Source organism: Capsicum annuum, chromosome 8, assembly GCF_002878395.1.
Source record: "Capsicum annuum cultivar UCD-10X-F1 chromosome 8, UCD10Xv1.1, whole genome shotgun sequence".
Taxonomy (NCBI): domain Eukaryota; kingdom Viridiplantae; phylum Streptophyta; class Magnoliopsida; order Solanales; family Solanaceae; genus Capsicum; species Capsicum annuum.
Genome location: NC_061118.1, coordinates 153,326,984 through 153,348,893, shown reverse-complemented (window position 1 = coordinate 153,348,893; position 21,910 = coordinate 153,326,984). Strand labels below are relative to the sequence as shown.

The 21,910-nt window shown below is 32.3% G+C and overlaps 2 protein-coding genes and 1 pseudogene across 2 annotated transcripts; all 3 read left to right on the top strand.

The window, feature by feature from the left end:
* LOC107839567 overlaps positions 1–2,866 on the top strand; it is an 11,826-nt pseudogene extending 8,960 nt beyond the window's left edge.
* A 5,036-nt stretch (positions 2,867–7,902) lies between these two features.
* On the top strand, positions 7,903–9,711 carry LOC107839565 (acetylajmalan esterase-like). The gene is made up of 5 exons (XM_016683108.2): positions 7,903–8,191; positions 8,395–8,601; positions 8,691–8,839; positions 8,924–9,197; positions 9,324–9,711. Exons 1-5 carry the CDS (start codon positions 7,903–7,905, stop codon positions 9,539–9,541), a joined length of 1,137 nt encoding a protein of 378 aa, XP_016538594.1. The 3' UTR covers positions 9,542–9,711.
* Positions 9,712–12,424: 2,713 nt separating this feature from the next.
* On the top strand, positions 12,425–14,801 carry LOC107839564 (GDSL esterase/lipase At5g03980). The gene is made up of 5 exons (XM_016683107.2): positions 12,425–13,096; positions 13,165–13,374; positions 13,764–13,912; positions 14,024–14,297; positions 14,423–14,801. Exons 1-5 carry the CDS (start codon positions 12,802–12,804, stop codon positions 14,638–14,640), a joined length of 1,146 nt encoding a protein of 381 aa, XP_016538593.1. The 5' UTR covers positions 12,425–12,801; the 3' UTR covers positions 14,641–14,801.
* Positions 14,802–21,910: the final 7,109 nt, after the last annotated feature.

The following is a 21,910-nucleotide window of genomic DNA, read 5'->3' as shown; positions in this document are numbered from 1 at the left end:
TATATATATATATTTGTGCGTGTTTTGCTGATACAGGTAATTAGACCTTTCTATATGCAACGAAGTGCTGTCCAATTTTTTTTGGTGACATGTAAGTGAAAGTACAGGTATTTGAACGGGTTCTCCCGGGCCTTCTCGGCTTCGGGTGTCAGTCCGGCCCGATGGGATTTTGGGGCGTGACAGGCATCCTCCGTCTTGTACTTCCGTTCTAGCGCTCCCCATAACTCTTTTGCAGTCTTGGTTCTGCTATACACAGTGTAAAGGTCATCTTGGAGACCACTCAAGATATAATTCCTACAAAGGAAATCTGAGTGTTTCCAAGCCTCCACAATCACGAAACATTCTTTTTCAAAGGTTCCCTTGGGCACCTCTGGAGCTTCCTCAACTGTGAACCTTTGAAGACACAGAGTTGAGAGGTAGAAGAACATTTTCTACTTTCATCTATTGAAGTCAATACCCGTGAACTTTTCACATTTCTCTGTCGGTGCCATAGCTTGCAGAGCATTAGTACGACTTGTCGTGACAATACTAGTTGCCACCATAGTCGTTCCAGCATCATGCATTTGACTATCATTGTCATTTTTCTGTCACCACAAGACAATACGTTAAGTATATCGAAATACTTATTAAAAAATTGCAGCAACTTTAAACACTTCTTGTTTCTAGTTTAACGATGAAGTTTTTATGACTTCAATCATCAATCGAGTGATCTTTAACTTGTGATGAAGATTTTATTTCTTCAAATCATTAGTTAAGTTCAAACGGAGTAGAAAACTAAAAGTTTTAATCTCCATAAACCTAGCTATACAGATTCGAAAAAAAACCTTTAGTGAAAAGAAAATTTCACCAAACAAGCAAATTTTTTTTTTTCTTTTTCTAAAGGCTATTCCTTAAGATTGTTGTTTTTCAACGTTTTCGAGTACAAGAATCAGTAATTTGACACAATAACTTCAACACTAGTTCAAATTTAAAACAAGAACACTATGAAGTACAACAACACCCTCAACACAAGATCAAAGTGATCTTTCTAAGAAGTGTGTTCTATTTTGCCAGAAATTAAGATGAAACAGAAATGTAAAGCCAAGTCCCCCGACTTCACGGAGTGTCCTTAAGGAATAATTCCCTTCACTGTACCCGAGGTTTTGGAATCTTCCTCCCAGGATAAAATGTCTTTCAATCCAACTATAGTTGTACCTCAAATAATTGGATTCGTCGAACTCACTCAACGATTTGATTGATCACAAGGAATGTTTTGAAAACAAGAAGAGTTTGTATTTCAGAAAAATTTTCATATCAAAACCTGTGGATAAATGCAGGTTTATATAGCCATTAAGTGCCCCTGTCGAAAGGTGGCAATGTATTATCCGAAAAGGTGTATCCTTTGGAAGAGTCATATCTGTTCATTCGAAACATTGTGTCTTTTTCTGAACAGACACAACTATCTGAACAGTCACTCCTTTTCCAAAACAATATGTCTTTTCATAAAAGGTTGTGTCCCTCCATTTTTCATTCACACCAATTGAACCCAAGTATATATGTGTGCGCGCGCGAAGCCTTTCAATCTCTTCAATTCTGTTTTTTTCTTTCTTTGTAACAAATATAATGTTTTTATGTTTGTGACAGCACTGGAATCTGGCCTTCCGCTCCTAAATCCTTACAAGCTTCCAAGTGCAAATTTTAAACATGGTGCGAATTTCGCAGTAGCAAGCGCTACTGCTTTATCAACTGAAATTATGGCAGAGAAGAAGATTTTTAATCCAATGACCAATAATTCATTGAATGTGCAACTTGATTGGATGTCTTCCCATTTTGAAACCACCTGCTTCCCTGGTAATTAATTTGCTAAATACCTCCAATTAATTATGGTCTCTAATCATAATTAAAGGCTAGTCGAATTAATTTGTTTTCTGGTTTTTGCTTGCCAGATTGCCCAAAAAAATTGAAGAAGTCACTGATCTTACTTGGAGAAATAGGAGGAAATGAATTCAATTATGGCTTATTGCAACGTAAAACCATCGAAGAGTTGCGAAAAATGGTGCCAGATGTTGTTCAAACTATCACTCATGGTGTTAAAGTAGGGTTATGATTTTAACTATTTGATGACATTTCTGATCATAATCTTTTTTTTTTTTTTTATCTATATTTGTTTGTAACGATCAATTGTTGTATTCAGAGGGCCATTGGTTTTGGAGCTACTCGAATTATAGTTCCAGGCAATTTCCCAATTGGTTGTGTCCCAATTTTCCTAACGCAATTCAGGACTGACAACTCAACTGCCTACGATGAATACCATTGCTTGAAAAATTTAAATAATTTTGCTATATTCTATAACCATTATTTGCAACAAGCCATTGATGAGCTAAAGAAAGAGTATCCGAACATTACACTCGTTTATGGTGACTACTACAATGCCTATATGTGGCTTCTAAAAAATGCCGTGAGACTTGGTAAGTGCTACAAAAAAAATGTCTTGCTCGTTTTCCTATTTTGAGGTCAAAATAAGCATTTACGAACTTTCCTGATTGAATTATATTTTCAGGATTCGACAAAAACTTTCTACAGAAAGCATGTTGTGGAACAGGAGGAGAATATAATTATGACAGATAAGAGATGTGGATTTCCAGTGTGTGCGAACGCGAGTACTTACATAAGTTGGGATGGAGTTTATTTGACACAAAAAGCATACAATTGGATAGCAAAATGGTTAATCAATGACATGTTACCCCAATTGAACTGCGTTATTTAAGTTCAAACTTTAAATTCCTTTTGATTATTTTTGTTTTTCATAATTTTAGTGTGTTAATGTCCAAAGTTCTGTCGTGATTAAAATTGAACTTCAGTTTTGTTGTATTTTTTTTTTCTTTTAATTTTGTAACTACACAGTCACATGACTATGTACTTTCTTGGAGTGTGCTAACCCGCAGTATTGATGGTAATGCTGAGATGGAAAATAAGATTAAATTTTTGTTGTGCTTTGTTTCGATGTGTAACCAATTAGGGAAATACTTACTTTTATTCTTCTTGAAAAATTGAAAATGTCACTTTTCCTGGCAGGAGAAATTGGAGGAAATGATTTTATTTATGATTTATTGCAAGGTAAAATCATGGACGAACCACGAAGAATGCAGATATAAATGTATATAAATTTCTCATTTGTATCTCTCGATCAAATCTCAATGAACGTGTTGAAACTTTATAAATAATTTAAACTAATAGTTCATAAATTTTAGCTTGAATCCGAAAATTTATAATGCTCTCAAGTGAAACAGTATTTCTAGGGATCTCCCTCTGAATTCTGATAATAAACTTTACAATTCATTCAATTTTTACAGGCATAATACATAAATATAACCCTAAACTTGACACCAAATTATAACTTGAATCTTAAACTTTGATAATGCACAAATAGGACCTTTAACTATTTAAAACCTGAAAAAATATGACCTCGTGAGTTTCACTTGCACCTACGGGAATATGTAATTCAATCATACTATGCCACGCATTAAAAGGGCAGACTGGAAGTACTTTTGATATGGAACTTAAAACAACGTCGTTTTACTTATTACTATTATTATTATTAGGCAAAATGACCTTCTGGATCCCTGTACTATGTCGGTTTTATAAGTTGGACACTTCTACTTACATGTTTGTCATTTGGACCTTTAAACACATCAAAAAACAACATTTTGCACCCTTTGACCGTTGATCTTGCCTATGTGGCAAGGTCATGGTGACTAGGACAAATAGTGTAGCCACTCGCCTGGGGAGCGAGTGAGGGTCAATCTTTGGACAATTTTACATTAAAATAATTTTAAAATATTAAAATTAAAAAAAAAGGGTCCTCTTGTTCCCTCTATCTTTTTAAATTTTAAAATATTTTTAAAAATTTTAAAATAATTTTAAAATATTTTTAAAAATTAAAAAAAAATATTTTTTCCCTCCCCACCCCAGCTCGTCCCCACCCTCACACCCCATCCAGCCCCGTCGCACCTCACCCCCAGCCCCCCACCCCCACCCCCAGCCCCCCACCCCACCCCAACACCCGTCCAACCCTTCCCACCCCCACCTCAGCCTGTCCCCACCCCCCACATCCAACCCAGCCCCATCCTATGCTACCCCTAGCCTCTCCACCCCACCCCCAGCCCCCATACCCCTCCCAGCCCCATCCCCACCCCCACCTCACCCCAACACTCTTCCAGCCCCCCCTCCTACACGTTCACTTTTTATTTTAATTTTCACTCTCAATTCAATTCTTTTCATTTTTTTAATTAAAATTTAAAGTTGAAATCTTTTTATTTTTTTGGGGATTAAAATTTAAATTTAAATTGAAAGTGAGTGATAGTGAATATTGAAAAAAATTAGTGAATTTCGCTTGAAAACAATTAAACTTTTTGTGAATTTGTTAAAAATATTCAAATTTAAAAATAAAAAATTTATTATGTTCGTATATATGAATTTATAGTTAAAAATTTAAATTAGTTGGAGAAGAATTTTAATTATTTGGAATGAATTTGATGTTTAATTTGTGAGCAAAAATAAAAATACGATTATTCAAAATTTTCTACAATTTATAAATTTTTATTTTTTAATTAAATCAATTTTAATATTTAATTTATTATGTAGCATTTTAAAAATGACTTGGAATTTAATGTAATATATTTTTTTTAAATGACGTGACAGATGACATGACAGACGTGTCAGGCGTGGCAGGCGTGGCAGCTGACGTGGAGGAGAGTGTGTTAACACTCACCAAAAAAAGTTTAAAATATTGCTTTTTTGTGGGTTCAGGGGATATAAGTAGAGATGTCCAACTTACAAAACCGACATAGTACAGGGGTCCAGAAGATCATTTATTATTATTATTATTATTATTAATAATAATAATAATAATAATAATAATAATAATAATAATAATATTTTAATAAAATTTTCTTCTTAATAACGTTAATTTAATATACTACTACTACTGCCCTTAATAACATTTTCTTAATAACGTTAATATAATAACGTTTTAATAACGTTAATTTAATATACTACTACTACTGCCCTTAAAAACCTTTTATTAATAACGTTTTAATAGAGTTAATTTAATATACTAGTACTACTGCCCTTAATAACGTTTTATTAATAACATTTTAATAACGTTAACTTAATAACGTTAATTTAATAATATTTTAATAAATTTAATTTAATAACGTTTTATTAAAACTATAATTTATTTATTTATTTATTATTAGTATAGTTTCATCTTTGAGCTGAAAATAATAAAAAAATAATAATTTAAATATATAAAAAGGAATTAGTAAGGGCATAATGGTCATTTTATCTTTTTTTTTTACTGCTGGAATGCTCAAATTTTTAGCCCGATACGCCCAGTTTTGCTTGTACAACATGTATTTTTTCATATAGGATCGGAGGTCATATTTGTTCATGTATCAAATAATTAAAGGTCATATTTGTGCACTTTCAAAGTTTAAGGTCAAAGTTATAATTTAGTGTCAAATTTAGGATCATATTTCTATGGGCATAATACATAAATATGACCCTAAACATGACACCAAATTTTAACTTTGACCTTAAACTTTGATAGTACACAAATAGAACCTTTAACTATTCAAAACCTGAACAAATATGACCTCCGATTTTTCAACCCCCGTGCGTGAGTTTCACTCGCGCCTACGTAGAAAGCTCATCCAATCACATGGTGCCACATCGTTAAAAGGGCTAACTTGGAGGAAGGTCATATTTGTGCAGTTTTGAATAGTTAAAGGTCATATTTGTACACGGTCAAAGTTTTATTTTTTGTGTTAAAACGACGTCGTTTTTATTATTATTATTATTATTATTACTAAAAATTACACAAATACACAACTTATGTTTTCAATATTACAAAAAATCTCAACTCTCTAAACATATTACAAAATTTCCAACATATACACAGAATGCTATGTATATGTCGGCTATGTTATGGATATTAATAGGGATAGAGAGTAAAGTAATTAAAAAAGTGGAAGAAAGTGTATTTACTTACAAAAGGGTTGGTATTTATTATTATTATTATTATTATTATTTATTTATTTATTTCTATAGCAGTACCTAGCTTTTTTATTAATTAAAAAAAAATCACTGGCAGAGATCGAACCCGCGCACTAAGTTGAAGGAAGCGCCCAAAAAGAGCAAATAACACCACTGGGCTATCTAAGTATCTTGTTTCGTGTGGTTCAACATTAATGTACATACATAAATATAGATTTTCTATCTTATATATACAATGTAATTTTTTTATCGAGAGGGTTCGAGTGAACCCCATGACAACCGCATAGGTCTGCCCCTGCGTTAATTTAATAATGTTTTGATAACGTTAATTTAATACTAACATTTTAATAATGTTAATTTGATAACGTTTTATTAAAACAATAATTTTTACCATAATTTTTTTTATTATTAGTATAGTTTCATCTTTAATTTAATATTTAAATAAATTATATTTAGATATATTATATCATACAAATTCGCCCTTTGCTTTATAATATATATACATACCCGCGCGATTTTTTCGTATGAGGCTGACCCACCTAATTAATAAATCTTCAATATTGCTCTTTTTCAGCAATGACAAACGAAATTAGATGTCATTTTCATCTTTGAGCCGAAAATAATGAAAAAATAATAGTGAAAAGTCATTTAAAGGTCACATTTGTGCAGTTTTGAATATTTAAAGGTCATATTTGTGCACTGTCAAAGTTTAAGGTCATATTTATGTATTATGCCCTTAGATTTTAAGATGAATGCGCCTAATTTTGCGTGTTGAACACGCGTTTTGCCACGTAAAATCGAAGGTCATATTTGTGCAATTTTGAATAGTTAAAAGGTCATATTTGTGCACTGTCAAAGTTTAACGTCAAAGTTAAAATTTGATGTCAAATTTAAGATTATATTTATGTATTATGTCAATTTCTTTGTATTATGCCATTTTTAAATATTGATACTGAAAGTTCTACCTCTTTTACTTTTTTCTTTAAAATCTTTTTGTTTCAAAATTAGTTGTTAGTGTGCTTTGACTAATTTGAAACGTGTACTTACATTTTCACCTTTTTCTTTTATTTGAGAATGAATATTTTTGTGGCTAGTAAAGAAAACAAATACATTTTTAACACATTTTTATTGTATTTTTTTTCGATCGGTAGTCAACTCTATTGGAGAAATAACTGCTTTTATTTTCTTATTAGCCATGCACACCATTTTGTTTTCTAGTCTCTCCATCACGTGGAAATAAATTAAGATTTCAATAAATTAATTAGAATGTTTAAAAAAGAGTCGGTGGTTTGTAATGTTACGCTGTCTAATATGCTATGTGAAGCCCATATATAACCAAAAAAGAAAACATGCTTATATACGAACTAAACGGATCTCAAACATTACGCAGATAGCTGGTTAGATTTACCATTTAATTTATTTTTCTTAATCGATATATATATATATATATATGTAGATTGGTTTCATACAATTATGCACATATATACTAATTATGTTTAGTGATTTTCATCAAACAACTATTTAAGTTAATGTTGTCGTGCAACCCTTCGGACGATGTTATAATTTTCAATGATTTAAACTACAAATTATAAGTATAGGAGATCTGATAAATTATTTGAATAGTAAGATTAAAAAAAGAATGAATGCAGAGATCGAGAAGTTGATTGCTTAAATATTAATCGTGCATTATCATGCAATACTTTTAAATTGTTAACGTGATAATTCATGGATAACTGGCTAGCTGGCATTTAGATACACAGAGTCACTAATAACAATAATAATGTTAATATTGTTGTAAGTCCAGATTGCATGCTTATAAACCTGAAGTTTCGGTTCCAATATTTCATAATATGTGAAAAGGGTCAAATGGCGTTGGCAATAAGAGTAATAGTTCTTTCAGTGATCAGTTTGGTGATTCTTCAAGAGAAAGGCAATGCAGAAGAATTACTAGTTAAGCTTAAAAAACCAAGTTTGATGAATTGCAGATTTGATAAAATATATCAATTTGGTGACTCACTTTCTGATACTGGAAACTGCATCAGAGAAAGCCATTGTGGAGCTCGTACTGCATGTAGAAGACTTCCTTATGGAATGAATTTTTACCGGAAGGCAACTGGACGTTGTTCTGATGGCATGCTCATGATTGATTTCATAGGTATATTATCTGTTCGCGAACATGTATGATGACTTTTTAATTTGAAGTATATATTGGGGCTACTAGGAATTGCTCGTAACCCCTAAAGAATATATATGTGCAGTATCTCTTTAATTATATTAGCAATGATCTTTCACGCCAAAGCCTTTCAATTCTGTTTTCCTTTCTTTGTAACAAATATAATGTTTTTATGTTTGTGACAGCACTGGAATCTGGCCTTCCGCTCCTAAATCCTTACGAAGATCCACGTGCAAATTTTATACATGGTGCGAATTTCGCAGTAGCTGGGGCTACAGCTTTATCAACTGAAATCCTGGCAGAGAAGAAGATTGTTAATCGAGTGACCAATAGTTCATTGAATGTGCAACTTGATTGGATGTCTTCCCATTTTGAAACCAACTGCTTCCCTGGTAATTAATTAATCTGTTGATACCTACAATTAAGGTCTCTAATTAAAAGGTTAGTTCAATTGATATGTTTTCTGGTTCTTGCTTGCTAGATTGTCCGAAAAAATTGAAGAAGTCACTTTTTCTAGTTGGAGAAATTGGAGGAAATGAATTCAACTATGGCTTATCACAAGGTAGAACCATCGAAGAGTTGAAAAGAATGGTGCCAGATGTTATTCAAATTATTATTCATGGTGTTAAAGTGAGGTTTTCGTTCAAACTTTAGATTTTGATTATATGCTTTATTTATCTATATTTGTTTGTAACGATCAATTGTTGTATACAGAGGGTCATTGGTTTTGGGGCTACGCGAATTATAGTTCCAGGCAATTTCCCGATTGGTTGTATCCCAATATTCCTAACGCAATTCATGACGGACAACTCAAATGCGTACGATGAATACCATTGCTTGAAAGTTTTAAATAATATTGCAATATTCTACAACCATCATTTGCAACAAGCCATTGATGAGCTCAAGAAAGAGCATCCAAACATTACACTCATTTATGGTGACTACTACAACGCCTATCTCTGGCTTCTACAAAATGCCGTGAAACTTGGTAAGTGCTGAAAAAAAAATATAGTTTCGTTTTCCCATTTTGAGGTCAAATTACTACATATAAATACAGAAAAATGAAGAAAGTCATATGCATTTAAGAACTTTCTTGATTGAAACATATTTTCAGGATTCGACAAGAACTCTGTCCAGAAAGCATGTTGTGGAATAGGAGGAGAATATAATTATGACACGCATAAACAATGTGGATCTCCGGGAGTTCAAGCATGTGCTTACGCAAGTACTTACATAAGTTGGGATGGAATTCATTTGACACAAGCAGCATATAAATGGTTGGCACGATGGCTAATCGATGACATGTTACCCCAATTGAACTGCCATATTTAAGTTCAAACTTTTGATTATTTTTGTGTTTCAGAATTTAATTGGGTTCAGGTCCTAAGTTCTGACGCGATTATAAATTAAAGTTCAGTGTTATTGTATTTTTTCTTTTTTAGTTTTGTGATTATATAGCCTAATTAGGCTATTTTTTTGGAATACAACTATGTACTTTTTGGTAGAGATGTGCATCGGTCGGTTCGATTCGGTTTTATGTATTATCGATTATCGGTTTTAAATATGTTAAATCAATAATCAAACCAATAAGATATTTTTTTATCGGTTTTTAGTCTGTAACGGTTCGGTTTTCGATTCAACCAATATGAAAATATACATAAAATAGAAATAATAGCAACTAACAAGAAAAGAAACGAAATCTTAGCTATAGCGAAAATCCTACATGATATATTTTATTTTACAAGAATCTTTAAGTTTGAATAGGTTTTCGTGAAATTGAATAGATTTATAGAAATGAAAGAGAAATATAGAGTACGTTTATATATATATATATATATATATATATATATATATTACCACTTAATTATATACCATATCCCAATATATAATAATTTTATTGTTTCATCATAATGATTTAAATATTTAATATATTCTATTAATTTATATTAATTAACTATAACTACATATTACAAGTAATTTTATTTTATTTATTTAATTGGCTATCATGTTCAAAACTAATTTGTTACCACAAATCACAATAATTAATAACTTAAAATATTTAAAAGACATATAGAAATTTTATTGACTCTCATTATTTTAACAAAGCCACATAAATTGAGATAAAAGAAAAAGTACTGCAAATCATAATAATTAACAACTTAAAATATTTAAAAGATATATAAAATTTTAGTTGACTCTCAAAATTGTATCGAAGCCACATAAATTGGGACACAAGGAGTAAATATATTATTTGATAATTAAGTAAAAATTATTATAAATCACAATAATTAACAAGTTAAAATACTTTTTTAAAATAGATAAAAATTCTATTCAACTCTCAAAATTTTATCGGTGCAGCATAAATTATGACAAAATAAAAAATTATCTTAATTAATTGTAATTAAATATTTAAAATAAAATAATTTTATTATTTTAATTGACTTTCATATAGAAAATTAATCTTTTTATTTATTTATTTATTTTAGTAGATTTAAATTTTAAAATTATTTTTTCTTATATAGAAATACTAATATTTAAACTTAACTTTAAATTTTTAAAGCACAAAATTAATAAATTTAATTTAATAAAATAAATTTCTAATGAACATTTTCTTAGAATTTGTGTTGGGTCAATATGTATCAAGTTAAAAAGAAATAAATAAAATATATAGTAAAATTTTATTATTGTGAAAGATAAATATAATGCACTATCCAATAATGTTTAATAATGTTATATTTTGCATATGCAAATATAGCATCCCGTATTTAATTAATATACTATTCCGGTGAATTATCGATGATTATTATTGGATATGATAAAATTATATTAATTTTTATAGTAATAACATAATCAATCGCTCTGAATTAATTATTATGTGTCATCTAAGTATTAAGAAGATAAATAATATTTAATAAAAATAAAATTGACATAAAATGCGAAATTAACTCTGAATGTTTTAAATTAAATTTTCGTCTTTCGAATGATGATTTTAAAATATCACTCATTATTATAAGTCATTTATGTATTAGAAAAATAAAAATAACAAAATGATATGTCAACATAAAATATTTGATTAATTATCAAAATTATATTAGTGCCACATAAATTGGGACGAGACAGAAGAAAATATAAAACAACATATATTATTTGAAAATGAAATAAAAAGTACTGTAAATAACAATAATTAACAAAAAAAATTTAAAATTGACTGATTTCTGCTTCAGCCGCTTCAATCGTGATTTTAATGTACAGTGATGTTTAAAGATGATAAAATGGCATAATGAGATTTAAAAAGGATAAAATGTATGTAGTAAAATGTGAGAAGAATAAAACATAAGTAAATTTTATTACTATATTTTAAAAAAATTAAAGAAAAGAAGTATAATGATTATTTGCAAAAGATTTTTACCAACTAATTTAAATATAAATAAAGTAAATTTAAGTACAAAAAACGTGTATCTATCACAAATTTGCTACCAAACACTTCACAGTTTCTTAACATTAACAAATTTTCTATCAAATATGTGTAGCCATCTTTCTCAATTTTTTATAGCTCCTCAATATTAATTAACATTTCTCTGTTTTAAAAATAAAATAAAGAAAAGAAATCTCAACTCTTCCTTCTATATTAAAAAACAACACTCTTTTCCTGTTTTAAAATTAATAATTAAACAAAATAATAGTGAATTTAAGGTGTGTATTCTCTTTACGGGTATGTTTACATGATTCTTAATCTTTGTGATATTGAAAATCAATAATCTGTTGGATATTTGATTTAAGCTATTTCATCAGATTTTTGATTTAAGCTATTTCATCAGATTTACGCCTCTTTTTTCTTTATATTTTTTATTACAAAATTCATCAAGAAGGTTAAAAAATGATTTTAATTGTGATCCCCTCAGCTCAATCATACTAATGAAAATATTCTATTGCTCAAACTTTTTACTCCAAGATAAATCCTAAAACTTAAAATTTGCAATCCACATATTCTATTATTGGGCCCGTGCTGACACGGACCTTGCACTTCTAGTATATATATAAGTAGGGATGAAATGTAATTTGGAATATTCTTATTAGATAATTGGTTTACCCGGTAACCGAATAAGAAAAAACCAAACCAAACCAATAATCCAATGAAAAAATTTATAAAATCATTAAAAAATCGTTAACCCAATAATAATAAATCAATAATATTGTTATCATTCAGTTTAGAATCAATTCGATTTTTGCACGCCCTGCATTTTAGGGACGATATGAAATTGCTTTTGAGAAATAGACGTCCAGTTGCTTTTTCAATCCCTTCCTTAAATAGATTACATGATCTTCGTGCAAAGGCATTTTCGTTTTTTTGAATGATTGTAGTAAAATTACAAATCTGAAAAATTTTATTTATAATAAAGGCAAGAGAAAAGAAAACAGAAGAGTAGACTTTTCAAACGTGTATCATGTTTTAAAAATGTTAGCAAGATTCTCCAAGGAAATCTGGCTAGCTGGCATTAAGATAGCCATAGAATTTTTTGGGGTACTGTATATATGAATACTGTAGTGTGTAAAAGGCTGAATTGTGTTCTTTGGCAAATTAAAATTGGGGCATGGCAGCAACAATAAGATTATCGGTTGTTGATGGCCTAGTCCTTTCTTTGGTCATTTTAATGGTGAATATTAGCTATGCCCAAGAAGTATTAAAGCTTCAAAAACCAAGGTTGATGAATTGTAGATTTGATAAAATATATCAATTGGGTGACTCACTTTCTGATACTGGCAATTGCATCAGAGAGAGCCTTTGTGGAGCTCATACTGAATGTAGAAGACTTCCTTATGGAATGAATTTTTACCAGAACGCAACTGGACGTTGTTCTGATGGCATGATCATTATTGATTTCATAGGTATGAATTGAATGAATCCCTAATTACATAACGGCCTCTATGTTTGATTTTTCTGTTTTTTCATATAGCACTGGAATCTGGTCTTCCTCTACTTAATCCGTACAAGGATCGAAATGCAAATTTTGGACATGGTGTGAATTTTGCAGTAGCAGGAGCTACTGCTTTATCATCAGAATTCCTTGCAGAGAATAAAATTGTTAATACAGCACTTACAAATAGTTCATTGAGTGTGCAACTTGATTGGATGTCTTCTCATTTCCAGACCACCTGTTCCCCTGGTAATTTATTCATTCTTTCATTTGCTAAATAGGATTATTTGGTTATCTGCTTCGGCAAGTTGCATTAACTTAACGGGATATGCTATTAAAATAGGTGAAAGTCGTTCAAGTCTTAAAAATTGGGTAAAAGAGAGAACAAAAAAAAAGTTTCAAGTTTTTTTTTAAACATTTTCGCTCCAACAAACTATCAAAGTTGTTTGACAACTTTGTAATACAAAATTGTTGGTCAACTTTGATAGTTGTGGAGACAATTAATGCTCAATTTTATTTCTTTTTAACTTAATAATATTGTGGAACTCACTTATCCCCTTTTTAAATTAAAGATTTTAGAGGGCTCATTTTTCTCTTAACTATATATCCTATTAATTGATTTTCTTCTTGGTTGCTAGATTGCCCAGGAAAATTGAAGAAGTCACTTTTTCTGGTAGGAGAAATTGGAGGAAATGATTTCTGTTATGGCTTATTGCAAGGTAAAACAATGGATGAATCGCGAAGAATGGTACCACGAGTTGTTCAGACCATCATTCATGGTGTTAGAGTGAGTTTATTCCTTTAATCTTCATATATTCAATATGAGCATACACTTGTATTTAGGTATTCTTAACTTGATTAATACGTTACACTCTTAGTGATGGTATACTGTTTTCAGACGGTCATCGATTTTGGGGCTACTACCATTGTAGTTCCAGGCATTTCCCCATTAGGTTGTCTCCCAGTTTTCCTAACGAAATTCACGACCACCAACTCCACTGCGTACGATGAATACCATTGCTTGAAAGATATAAATGATTTAGCAATATTCCACAATCACTATCTGCAACAAGCCACAGATGAGCTGAAGAAACAGTATCCAAACGTTACACTCATTTATGGTGACTGCTACAATGCCTATATGTGGCTTCTACAAAATGCCGTGAGACTTGGTAAGTGCTAACATATATCACTTTCTTTTCCTATTTTAAGGGTTAAAATTACCACATATCCTCCTCTGTAGATATCGAAGAAACCCATATGCATTAACGAACTTTAATTTCTTGTGCATTTTCAGGATTCGATGACAACTCTTTACAAAAAGCATGTTGTGGAATGGGGGGAGAATATAATTATGACGTAGATAAAAAATGTGGTTCTCCGGGAGTTCCAGTGTGTGTTGACCCGAGTACTTACATAAGTTGGGATGGAGCTCATTTGACACAAAATGCATACAGTTGGTTAGCAAGACGGATAATTGATGATATATTGCCAAAGTTGAGCTGCAAAGTTTAATTCATCCTATTTTATCCTTTATCTTATTTTTTTTTTATTCTACTTTTTAGAAGGTTTGTCCATCAAAATGTTGATGTGTGGCTGTATGTATTTATAACTAAAAACATTATATGCAGCAAAACATTAAACACCATATAATATAGGAAAAATGGTTAAATTTACCCTTCTACTTTCATTAATTAGCTAAATTTATCCTTCGTTATACTTTTGGATTATTTATACCCTCATCGTTATACTTTAGGGCTATTTATACCCTCATCATCACGAAACTTATCAAACATACCCTTAATTTGGATGGAAACCCCAAATCAAAATATAATTCCTAATATTACTTCAAATCACCCTATTCCCTCCTTTGAATCGATCTGATCCGATACTCTCTCCTCCATTTTCTCTTTCACCTCTGTCCAAAGCCACCTCCAACCATGATTGAAACCACACGACCCCAAACCATCTCTTCAAATTTCCCAAAATACTAGCAACTTTTGATTCTCATATTTCTTCTGCAACAATATTTTCATATTTGAACAATCAGAAGAAACTCGATATCTGCATTTTCTAATCTCTTAGAAAATCATATCTTTGAAAATTTTCAGAATTTTGATGTATATATATTTAAATAGCAGAGATGATTTTCAACATGTGATAAACGAATTATTTGACTTTATACTTGAAATATGGGTTTCTCCATTCCAACGGCAACAAACTATAACAACTTCAATTCACAATGCTACTTGTAATACTTATTTATTATTTGTAGTTAAAGTGGTTTGCACAAGTGAATGAACTCATAAGCTACAAGGACCTCTAGATAGTGTTAATTTTGGCATTAGCTAATTAGATTAAATTATAAAGAAACAATGACATAGAGAATAAGAGCTGAGATGGATCCAGTGTTGTTGTTTCAAGCTCTCGTACAAAGATTAAAATTTGATATTTATCTTGATTAATCCTAGCTAATTTATCTCAATTCAAATAAACTCTCATTGATTCCACAGGCCAAATTCGAGTTAAGGACCGTTACTGTAACGCGCCGCATCGTCCATGCGTTAGCTCGTGGTAATATGCTCTTAGAGTTAAATGACTAGAATAGTGTCAAAGAGACTTAGTCTCATTTTTTTTTTTGACTTCCAAAGTAATAAAGTTTAAACCATATATAATGTGGGAAATTGAATGAGCTTTTCGTCGATATAAGATTTGTCCAAATCCGATACCTGGGCAAGAAGTTATGGCTAGTTTAAGTCCTAGTCGTAAAACACTATCATTTTGGTGCTTGGCGCGTTGCGGAGGGGCTCTACTTAGCAATTGTTAAATTCCAGTAGTCTAGCGCGATTGTGGCGCGTCGCACTGAAGTTTCAGGTTCCAACCAGTGGGACAACGCGATGGCTCCGCATCGCGGTGACCTTAAGAATCCCATTCGTCAAATTTCAGTGAGCCACCGCGATTGTGGCGCATTGCGGTGGCCATAAAACCGGGCTTCCAGTTATATTTTATTTTATCTCATTAAGGGCATATTAGGTATTTTTCCACCCCCTTATCAGCTTAAACACGAGATTTCACTCCCAAGTGACCACATTATTCATATTTTCATAAAAAATTCACAAGAACACTCTCTAGGGTTTCAAACTAAAAATCCAAATAACTCAAGATTATACCGTGGCTTTTCAAGATTGATTGAAGATTCGAAATTTCCAAACCGTAGGCTTCAAGAATCATCCATTATTTTTGTATTGAGGTACGTGGGGTTTTCCTAAAAATCTCATGGGCATAGAAATCATGATTTTTAAGAAAAGGGTTTTAGATTTATGATTTATAATCATGTTTTAGAAGTCTCAATGACATTGTTTTGGTCTTTAGGCCTTTCTCCAAATTGATTTGAAATTCTATATATATGTATGCATGTGTTTAAGGATGAATATTCAATTGAGAGCATGAATTATAATGAATCTCACTCTTGATATGATTTTTCCCATTATTCGTATGATATGGATTGTTTTGAAAAGCATGATATGAAAGGTCTTGAATTATACTACGATTTGAACATGATTGTGGAATCAAAAGAGAGGGTTGTGCATGTTGATAAATGTTGAATATACATATAATGAAAGAGTGCATGGTTTTGCCAAAAGTACATGACCACCATATTTTTAAAGAATTCTTGCATAGTTTTGACTTATGCTTCAGAACATGAAATCTCTTATACTATTTGCATGTTTGGGTGGTCTGAATTGAGTTTTGATGAAAGAATCATGCATGATGCATTATGGCTCAGAAAAAAGACTTGCAAGTCTTGGTGTGACGACACCAACTCAGATAATGCCATGTTAATTCAGAACAGAATAAAATACATGTTTGAAATCAGATTTTCAGATTTTGAAACTAGAATGTTGCATGTTTCAGAACAGACTAAAATTGGGCATAAAGAGAGCTTAGGTGGTTCTCCGAAGAAGGAACGAGTTCAGACAACCCATTGCCCAAAACCGTGATTTACCGATCCGGGTATATTATTATACGCTGGCCTAGTGCCCTGTGGCGTATCAAACTTAGACACTCCAACCCTTGCAGCATACTTGGGTTGGGGGCTTCTCCGCCGAGTGAATGACGGATTTCATATAACCCGTGGAATATCAGACTTGTAGGGAAGTGCCACCTAACTCAGAAGTAATACAAAGATCAGAGGCTGCATTGACAGAAAAGTTTTATGATTATCAATGATGCCCATGTGTTTTGGAATTTATATCTTATGTGATGTTTTATGACTAGCTCTCAACTATTTTATTTATATTAAAAGCTTTATTTTGGATTGCTCTGCGTACCAGTACATCTGTATTGATCCTCTACCTCCCAAGTTCAGAGGCTCAGCCCAAGGGTCCAGCTAATCAGTAGAGTATTCCAGAGAAAAGTGATCCGTTCAGTGGTGAGCCTTCTTTGTTCCAGAAGGCCTGTTATTTCAGATTATGTTATTCCGTTGTTTTGGTCTACCGGGGGCCTTGTCCCAGTTTTCAGAACAGTTTTGAGATGTAGTAGAGATTTCACAGGCTGAGTCAGATCTTATTCAGATGTTTTGCATTGTAACTTTCATTCTCATGTCTTGAAACTCAGAGTTAATGACCATGTTTTCGTTTCATATTGTATTTTTACATATTCTCTTATTATATGAATGTTGTGCATGACTACCAGATAGAGTAGGACGTTCGGGCCTTCATGGTTAGGGATATCCGTCACGGCCAGGCCTAGTTCGGATCGTGACAGTTACCACGTAGTAAAAGTCCATGATGGAAATAGGTGGTAGACGTCCAAGGTGGTTGTCGTTGTTGGTCTCGCCGGCAACTGTGGTGGTGGAAATGGGTGGTATAATAATGGCAGCTATTTGAAAAAATCACCCTTAAAAAGATGAATAGAAATGGGTTGAGTAATTAGGTGGGTCGGGTCGGGTTAAAGGAGGAAATAGGGTCATTTAAGTAAAATTAGAAATTATATTTTGATTTGGGTGTTTTTATTCAAATTAAGGTACATTTGATAAGTTTCGTGATGACAAGGGTATAAATAGCCCTAAAATATAACGGTGAGGGTATAAATAGCCCAAAAGTATAACGAAGGATAAATTTAGCTAATTAATGAAAGTAGAGAGGTAAATTTAATCCTTTTTCCTATAATATAATATGACTCACTATGAAAAGATGGTTGATTCAAATAAGATGTTAAGGGGTTGATGTCCAAAGTTGGAGTAAATAATCAAAATGGACCTTAATGTATAAGAGTTGGATTATTTTTGTCCTTGATCTATGCCACTCAACAAAAATAGTCCTTCATGGCAGAAAGTTTCTGTTCCATTGTTGTGTTTTCACTCTTCACTTGTGATGCACTTGAAAGACCTGTTAATCCAAACCCTATCCATTTTTGTGTATACGCTAAAAATTATTTTTTTGGGGTGATATATATCAAGTACAAAAATAATTCAATTCTTGTTCATAAAGGATCATTTTCTCTCCAAAATTCAGACGCTATGAGAATTAAAGTTCAGATTTGTTTTATATTTTCTTTTCTTTTGATTTTGTAATTACACAGTCTAATATTATGCTATATTCCGAACATAATAATATATCAAAATGGATCTTTAAATCTTATATTTAAACATGTCGTATGAAACGGATGGAACATATATATAGTTGTTATTTTTCAGAAAATACCAAAATAGAAAGCAAGATAGATAAATTGAAACCAATGGAACACACATATAGTAGTGCTTTTTATTCTAAGCCTTTTATATTTTAATTTTAATTTTGTTGTGCTTTGGCCCGATCTGTAGCCAATCAGAGAAATATTTGCTTTCATTTTCTATTAGCGACTGCACAACTTTCCAACCGCTTTACTTTGTTTTTTCAAAAAACAAAAAAAAAATAAAAAAATAATGGTATTTAAATAGATTACATGATCTTGGTGGAAGACATTTTAATTTTTGTAACGATTATAGTACAAAATACAAACTCTGATAAATTATTTTTAAAGACAAGAGGAAAGAAAACAGAAGAGTCGACTTGGCAATTTGATAAAATATATCAATTGGGTGACTCACTTTCTGATACTGGCAATTGCATGAGAGAGAGCCTTTCTGGAGCTCATACTGAATGTAGAAGACTTCCTTATGGGATGAACTTTTTCCACAATGCAACTGGTCGTTGTTCTGATGGCATGCTCATGATTGATTTCATAGGTAATATCGGTAATTATCTTATAAATGACCTGTAATATTGAACCTAACACGTATTTTTTTTTTTTTTAACTAAAATTTCCATTAATCATCAAGTGTAAACATTACAAATCTTATAGCACGGTTATAACACATGTGTTAGGAAAGACGGGCACACAGTCAAAGAGCCTGATGGGGTAGCAGCGGAAAATATCCAAAACTAAACTTTCCCTTTCAACTTGAATCAAGAGGAGACAAGCAAACTAAGCAAAACAAAGTAATATGGCAGCAAAATGAATTACCACACAAATGCGATAGGGCAAGAATAAAGACAATCACACAAGACACTAAATTTACGTGGTAAACCCTTCGGTGTGAAGAGTAAAAAATCACGGGACCAAACCTCCACTATAATCACCAAAGAGTTACAATATTGTCCTCCAAAATGGCCACCAAACAAGTGCCAAACAACAAGAAACAATACATAAACCACAGCACCAAACACTAGAGAAATAAAAGAGTGAAAGCACCAAAAAACGCAGCTACTGTTCGGGAATGAAGAACAGGAGCTACAGGCCACCAAATCAAGCTCTGTCAGGTTCTAATCAAAGATTGAGATGAGAGGAACAAGAAGTCCAAAAATCAGCTCAATAGGACAAGAAACGAAGAGGAAATTGCAATTTGAAGTTGACAGCTGTGACTGAAATTTAGGTGCGAAAATTAACTTTATTTTTCTTTCTCTGGCTGCTGAAAACTCTCTTTTTGTGATGGTGAATAAGACATAAAAAGATCAATATATATGCCCCATATTAATGGGACTATGAGCAAAAGTGGGTTAGTCCAAATTGGGTTTCATTTTATCCACATAGGAAGGGACAAAGGCCCATGACCCAACAATTCTCCCCCTCCCGACTATGTGGAGGAAACAGCCACTCCGGCGATCATGCAACAATCTTCAAACTTCCCTCTTGACAAAGCTTTAGTCATTATGTTGGAACCATTATCATCTGTATCAATCTTCTCAAGTTCAAGCAACTTAGAATCCAACACATTCCGAGTCCAATGGTATCTCACATCAATGTGTTTAGACCGACCATTGAAATGTAGAATTCTTGCCAAGATGTATGGCACTTTGACTGTCGCAATAAAGCACATACCTCTCTTGAGCACAACCAAGTTCCCCCAAGAATCTCTTCATCCAAAGCAATTCTTTACAAGTTTCAACGATAGCAATAAGCTCAGCTTCTGTAGTAGATAGAGCAACACATTTTTTCAACCTAGATTGCCAAGACACGGCTCCTCCTACAAAAGTAACCAAATACCCTGAAGTAGACTTGCGAGTATCAACAACACCGGCCATATCTGAATCAGTATAACCACAAAGACTAGGCTTCCCTGTACCAAAACACAAACTCAGACTAGAAGTGCCACAAAGATATCTCATAATCCACTTCACAGCATTTCAATGTTCTCTTCCCGGATTAGAAAGAAAACGACTAACAACATCAACAACATGAGCAATATCCGGTCTTGTGACAATCATTGCATACATCAAACTACCAACAGCTGAAGCATAAGAAACTTTCTTCATATCTTCTTTCTCATCATCAATGGAAGGACACTGCTTCATGCTCAACTTAAAGTGCATAACTAAAGGTGTACTGACAACCTTAGCCTTGTCCATGTTAAAACTTCGAAGTACTTTCTGAATGTACTTCTCTTGTAATAACCACAACTTCTTGGCCTTTCTGTCACGGACAATTTGCATGCCAAGAATCTGCTTTGCTGGTCCTAAGTCTTTCATAGAAAAAGACTTACTCAACTATTGCTTAAACTTTTGAATCCTGGAACCATTATAACCAACAACAAACATGTCATCAACATAAAGCAACACAATAATAAAGTCACCATCAGAGAATTTTTTCACAAAAACACAATGGTCTGAAGTAGTCTTCTTGAAGCCCTGCTGACTCATAAAGGAACCAAACTTCCTATACCACTGCCTAGGAGCTTGTTTTAAACCATACAAGCTCTTTTTCAATTTGCAAACATAATTCTCTTTTCCCTTGACTTCAAAACCTTTGGGTTGCTCCATATAAATTTATTCATCTAAGTCACCATGGAGAAAAGCAGTTTTAACATCCATTTGCTCAACCTCTAAATCTAGACTTGCAGCTAAGCCTAGAACCACATGAAAGGATGACATCTTTACAATCGGAGAAAATATCTCATCAAAATCAACTCTCCTTTTCTGGTTAAATCCCTTTACAACCAATATAGCTTTGTACCGTGGAATTGGATTACCATCTTCATGTTTCACCCAAAAAACCCACCTATTTTTCAAAGCTTTTCTGTCTTTAGGCAACTTAACCAAATCAAAGGTATGATTATCTTGCAAAGATTTAATTTCATCTTCCATAGCATCAAACCATTTTTTTTCACTTTCCATGGCCTCATCAAGACTCTCAGGTTCTCCTCCGTCAATCAAGAGTACATATTCACTGGGAGAATAACGAGATGAAGGTATTCTCTCTTTTGTAGATCGTCTAAGAGAACTCTCTGGAGCATCAACAACTGGTT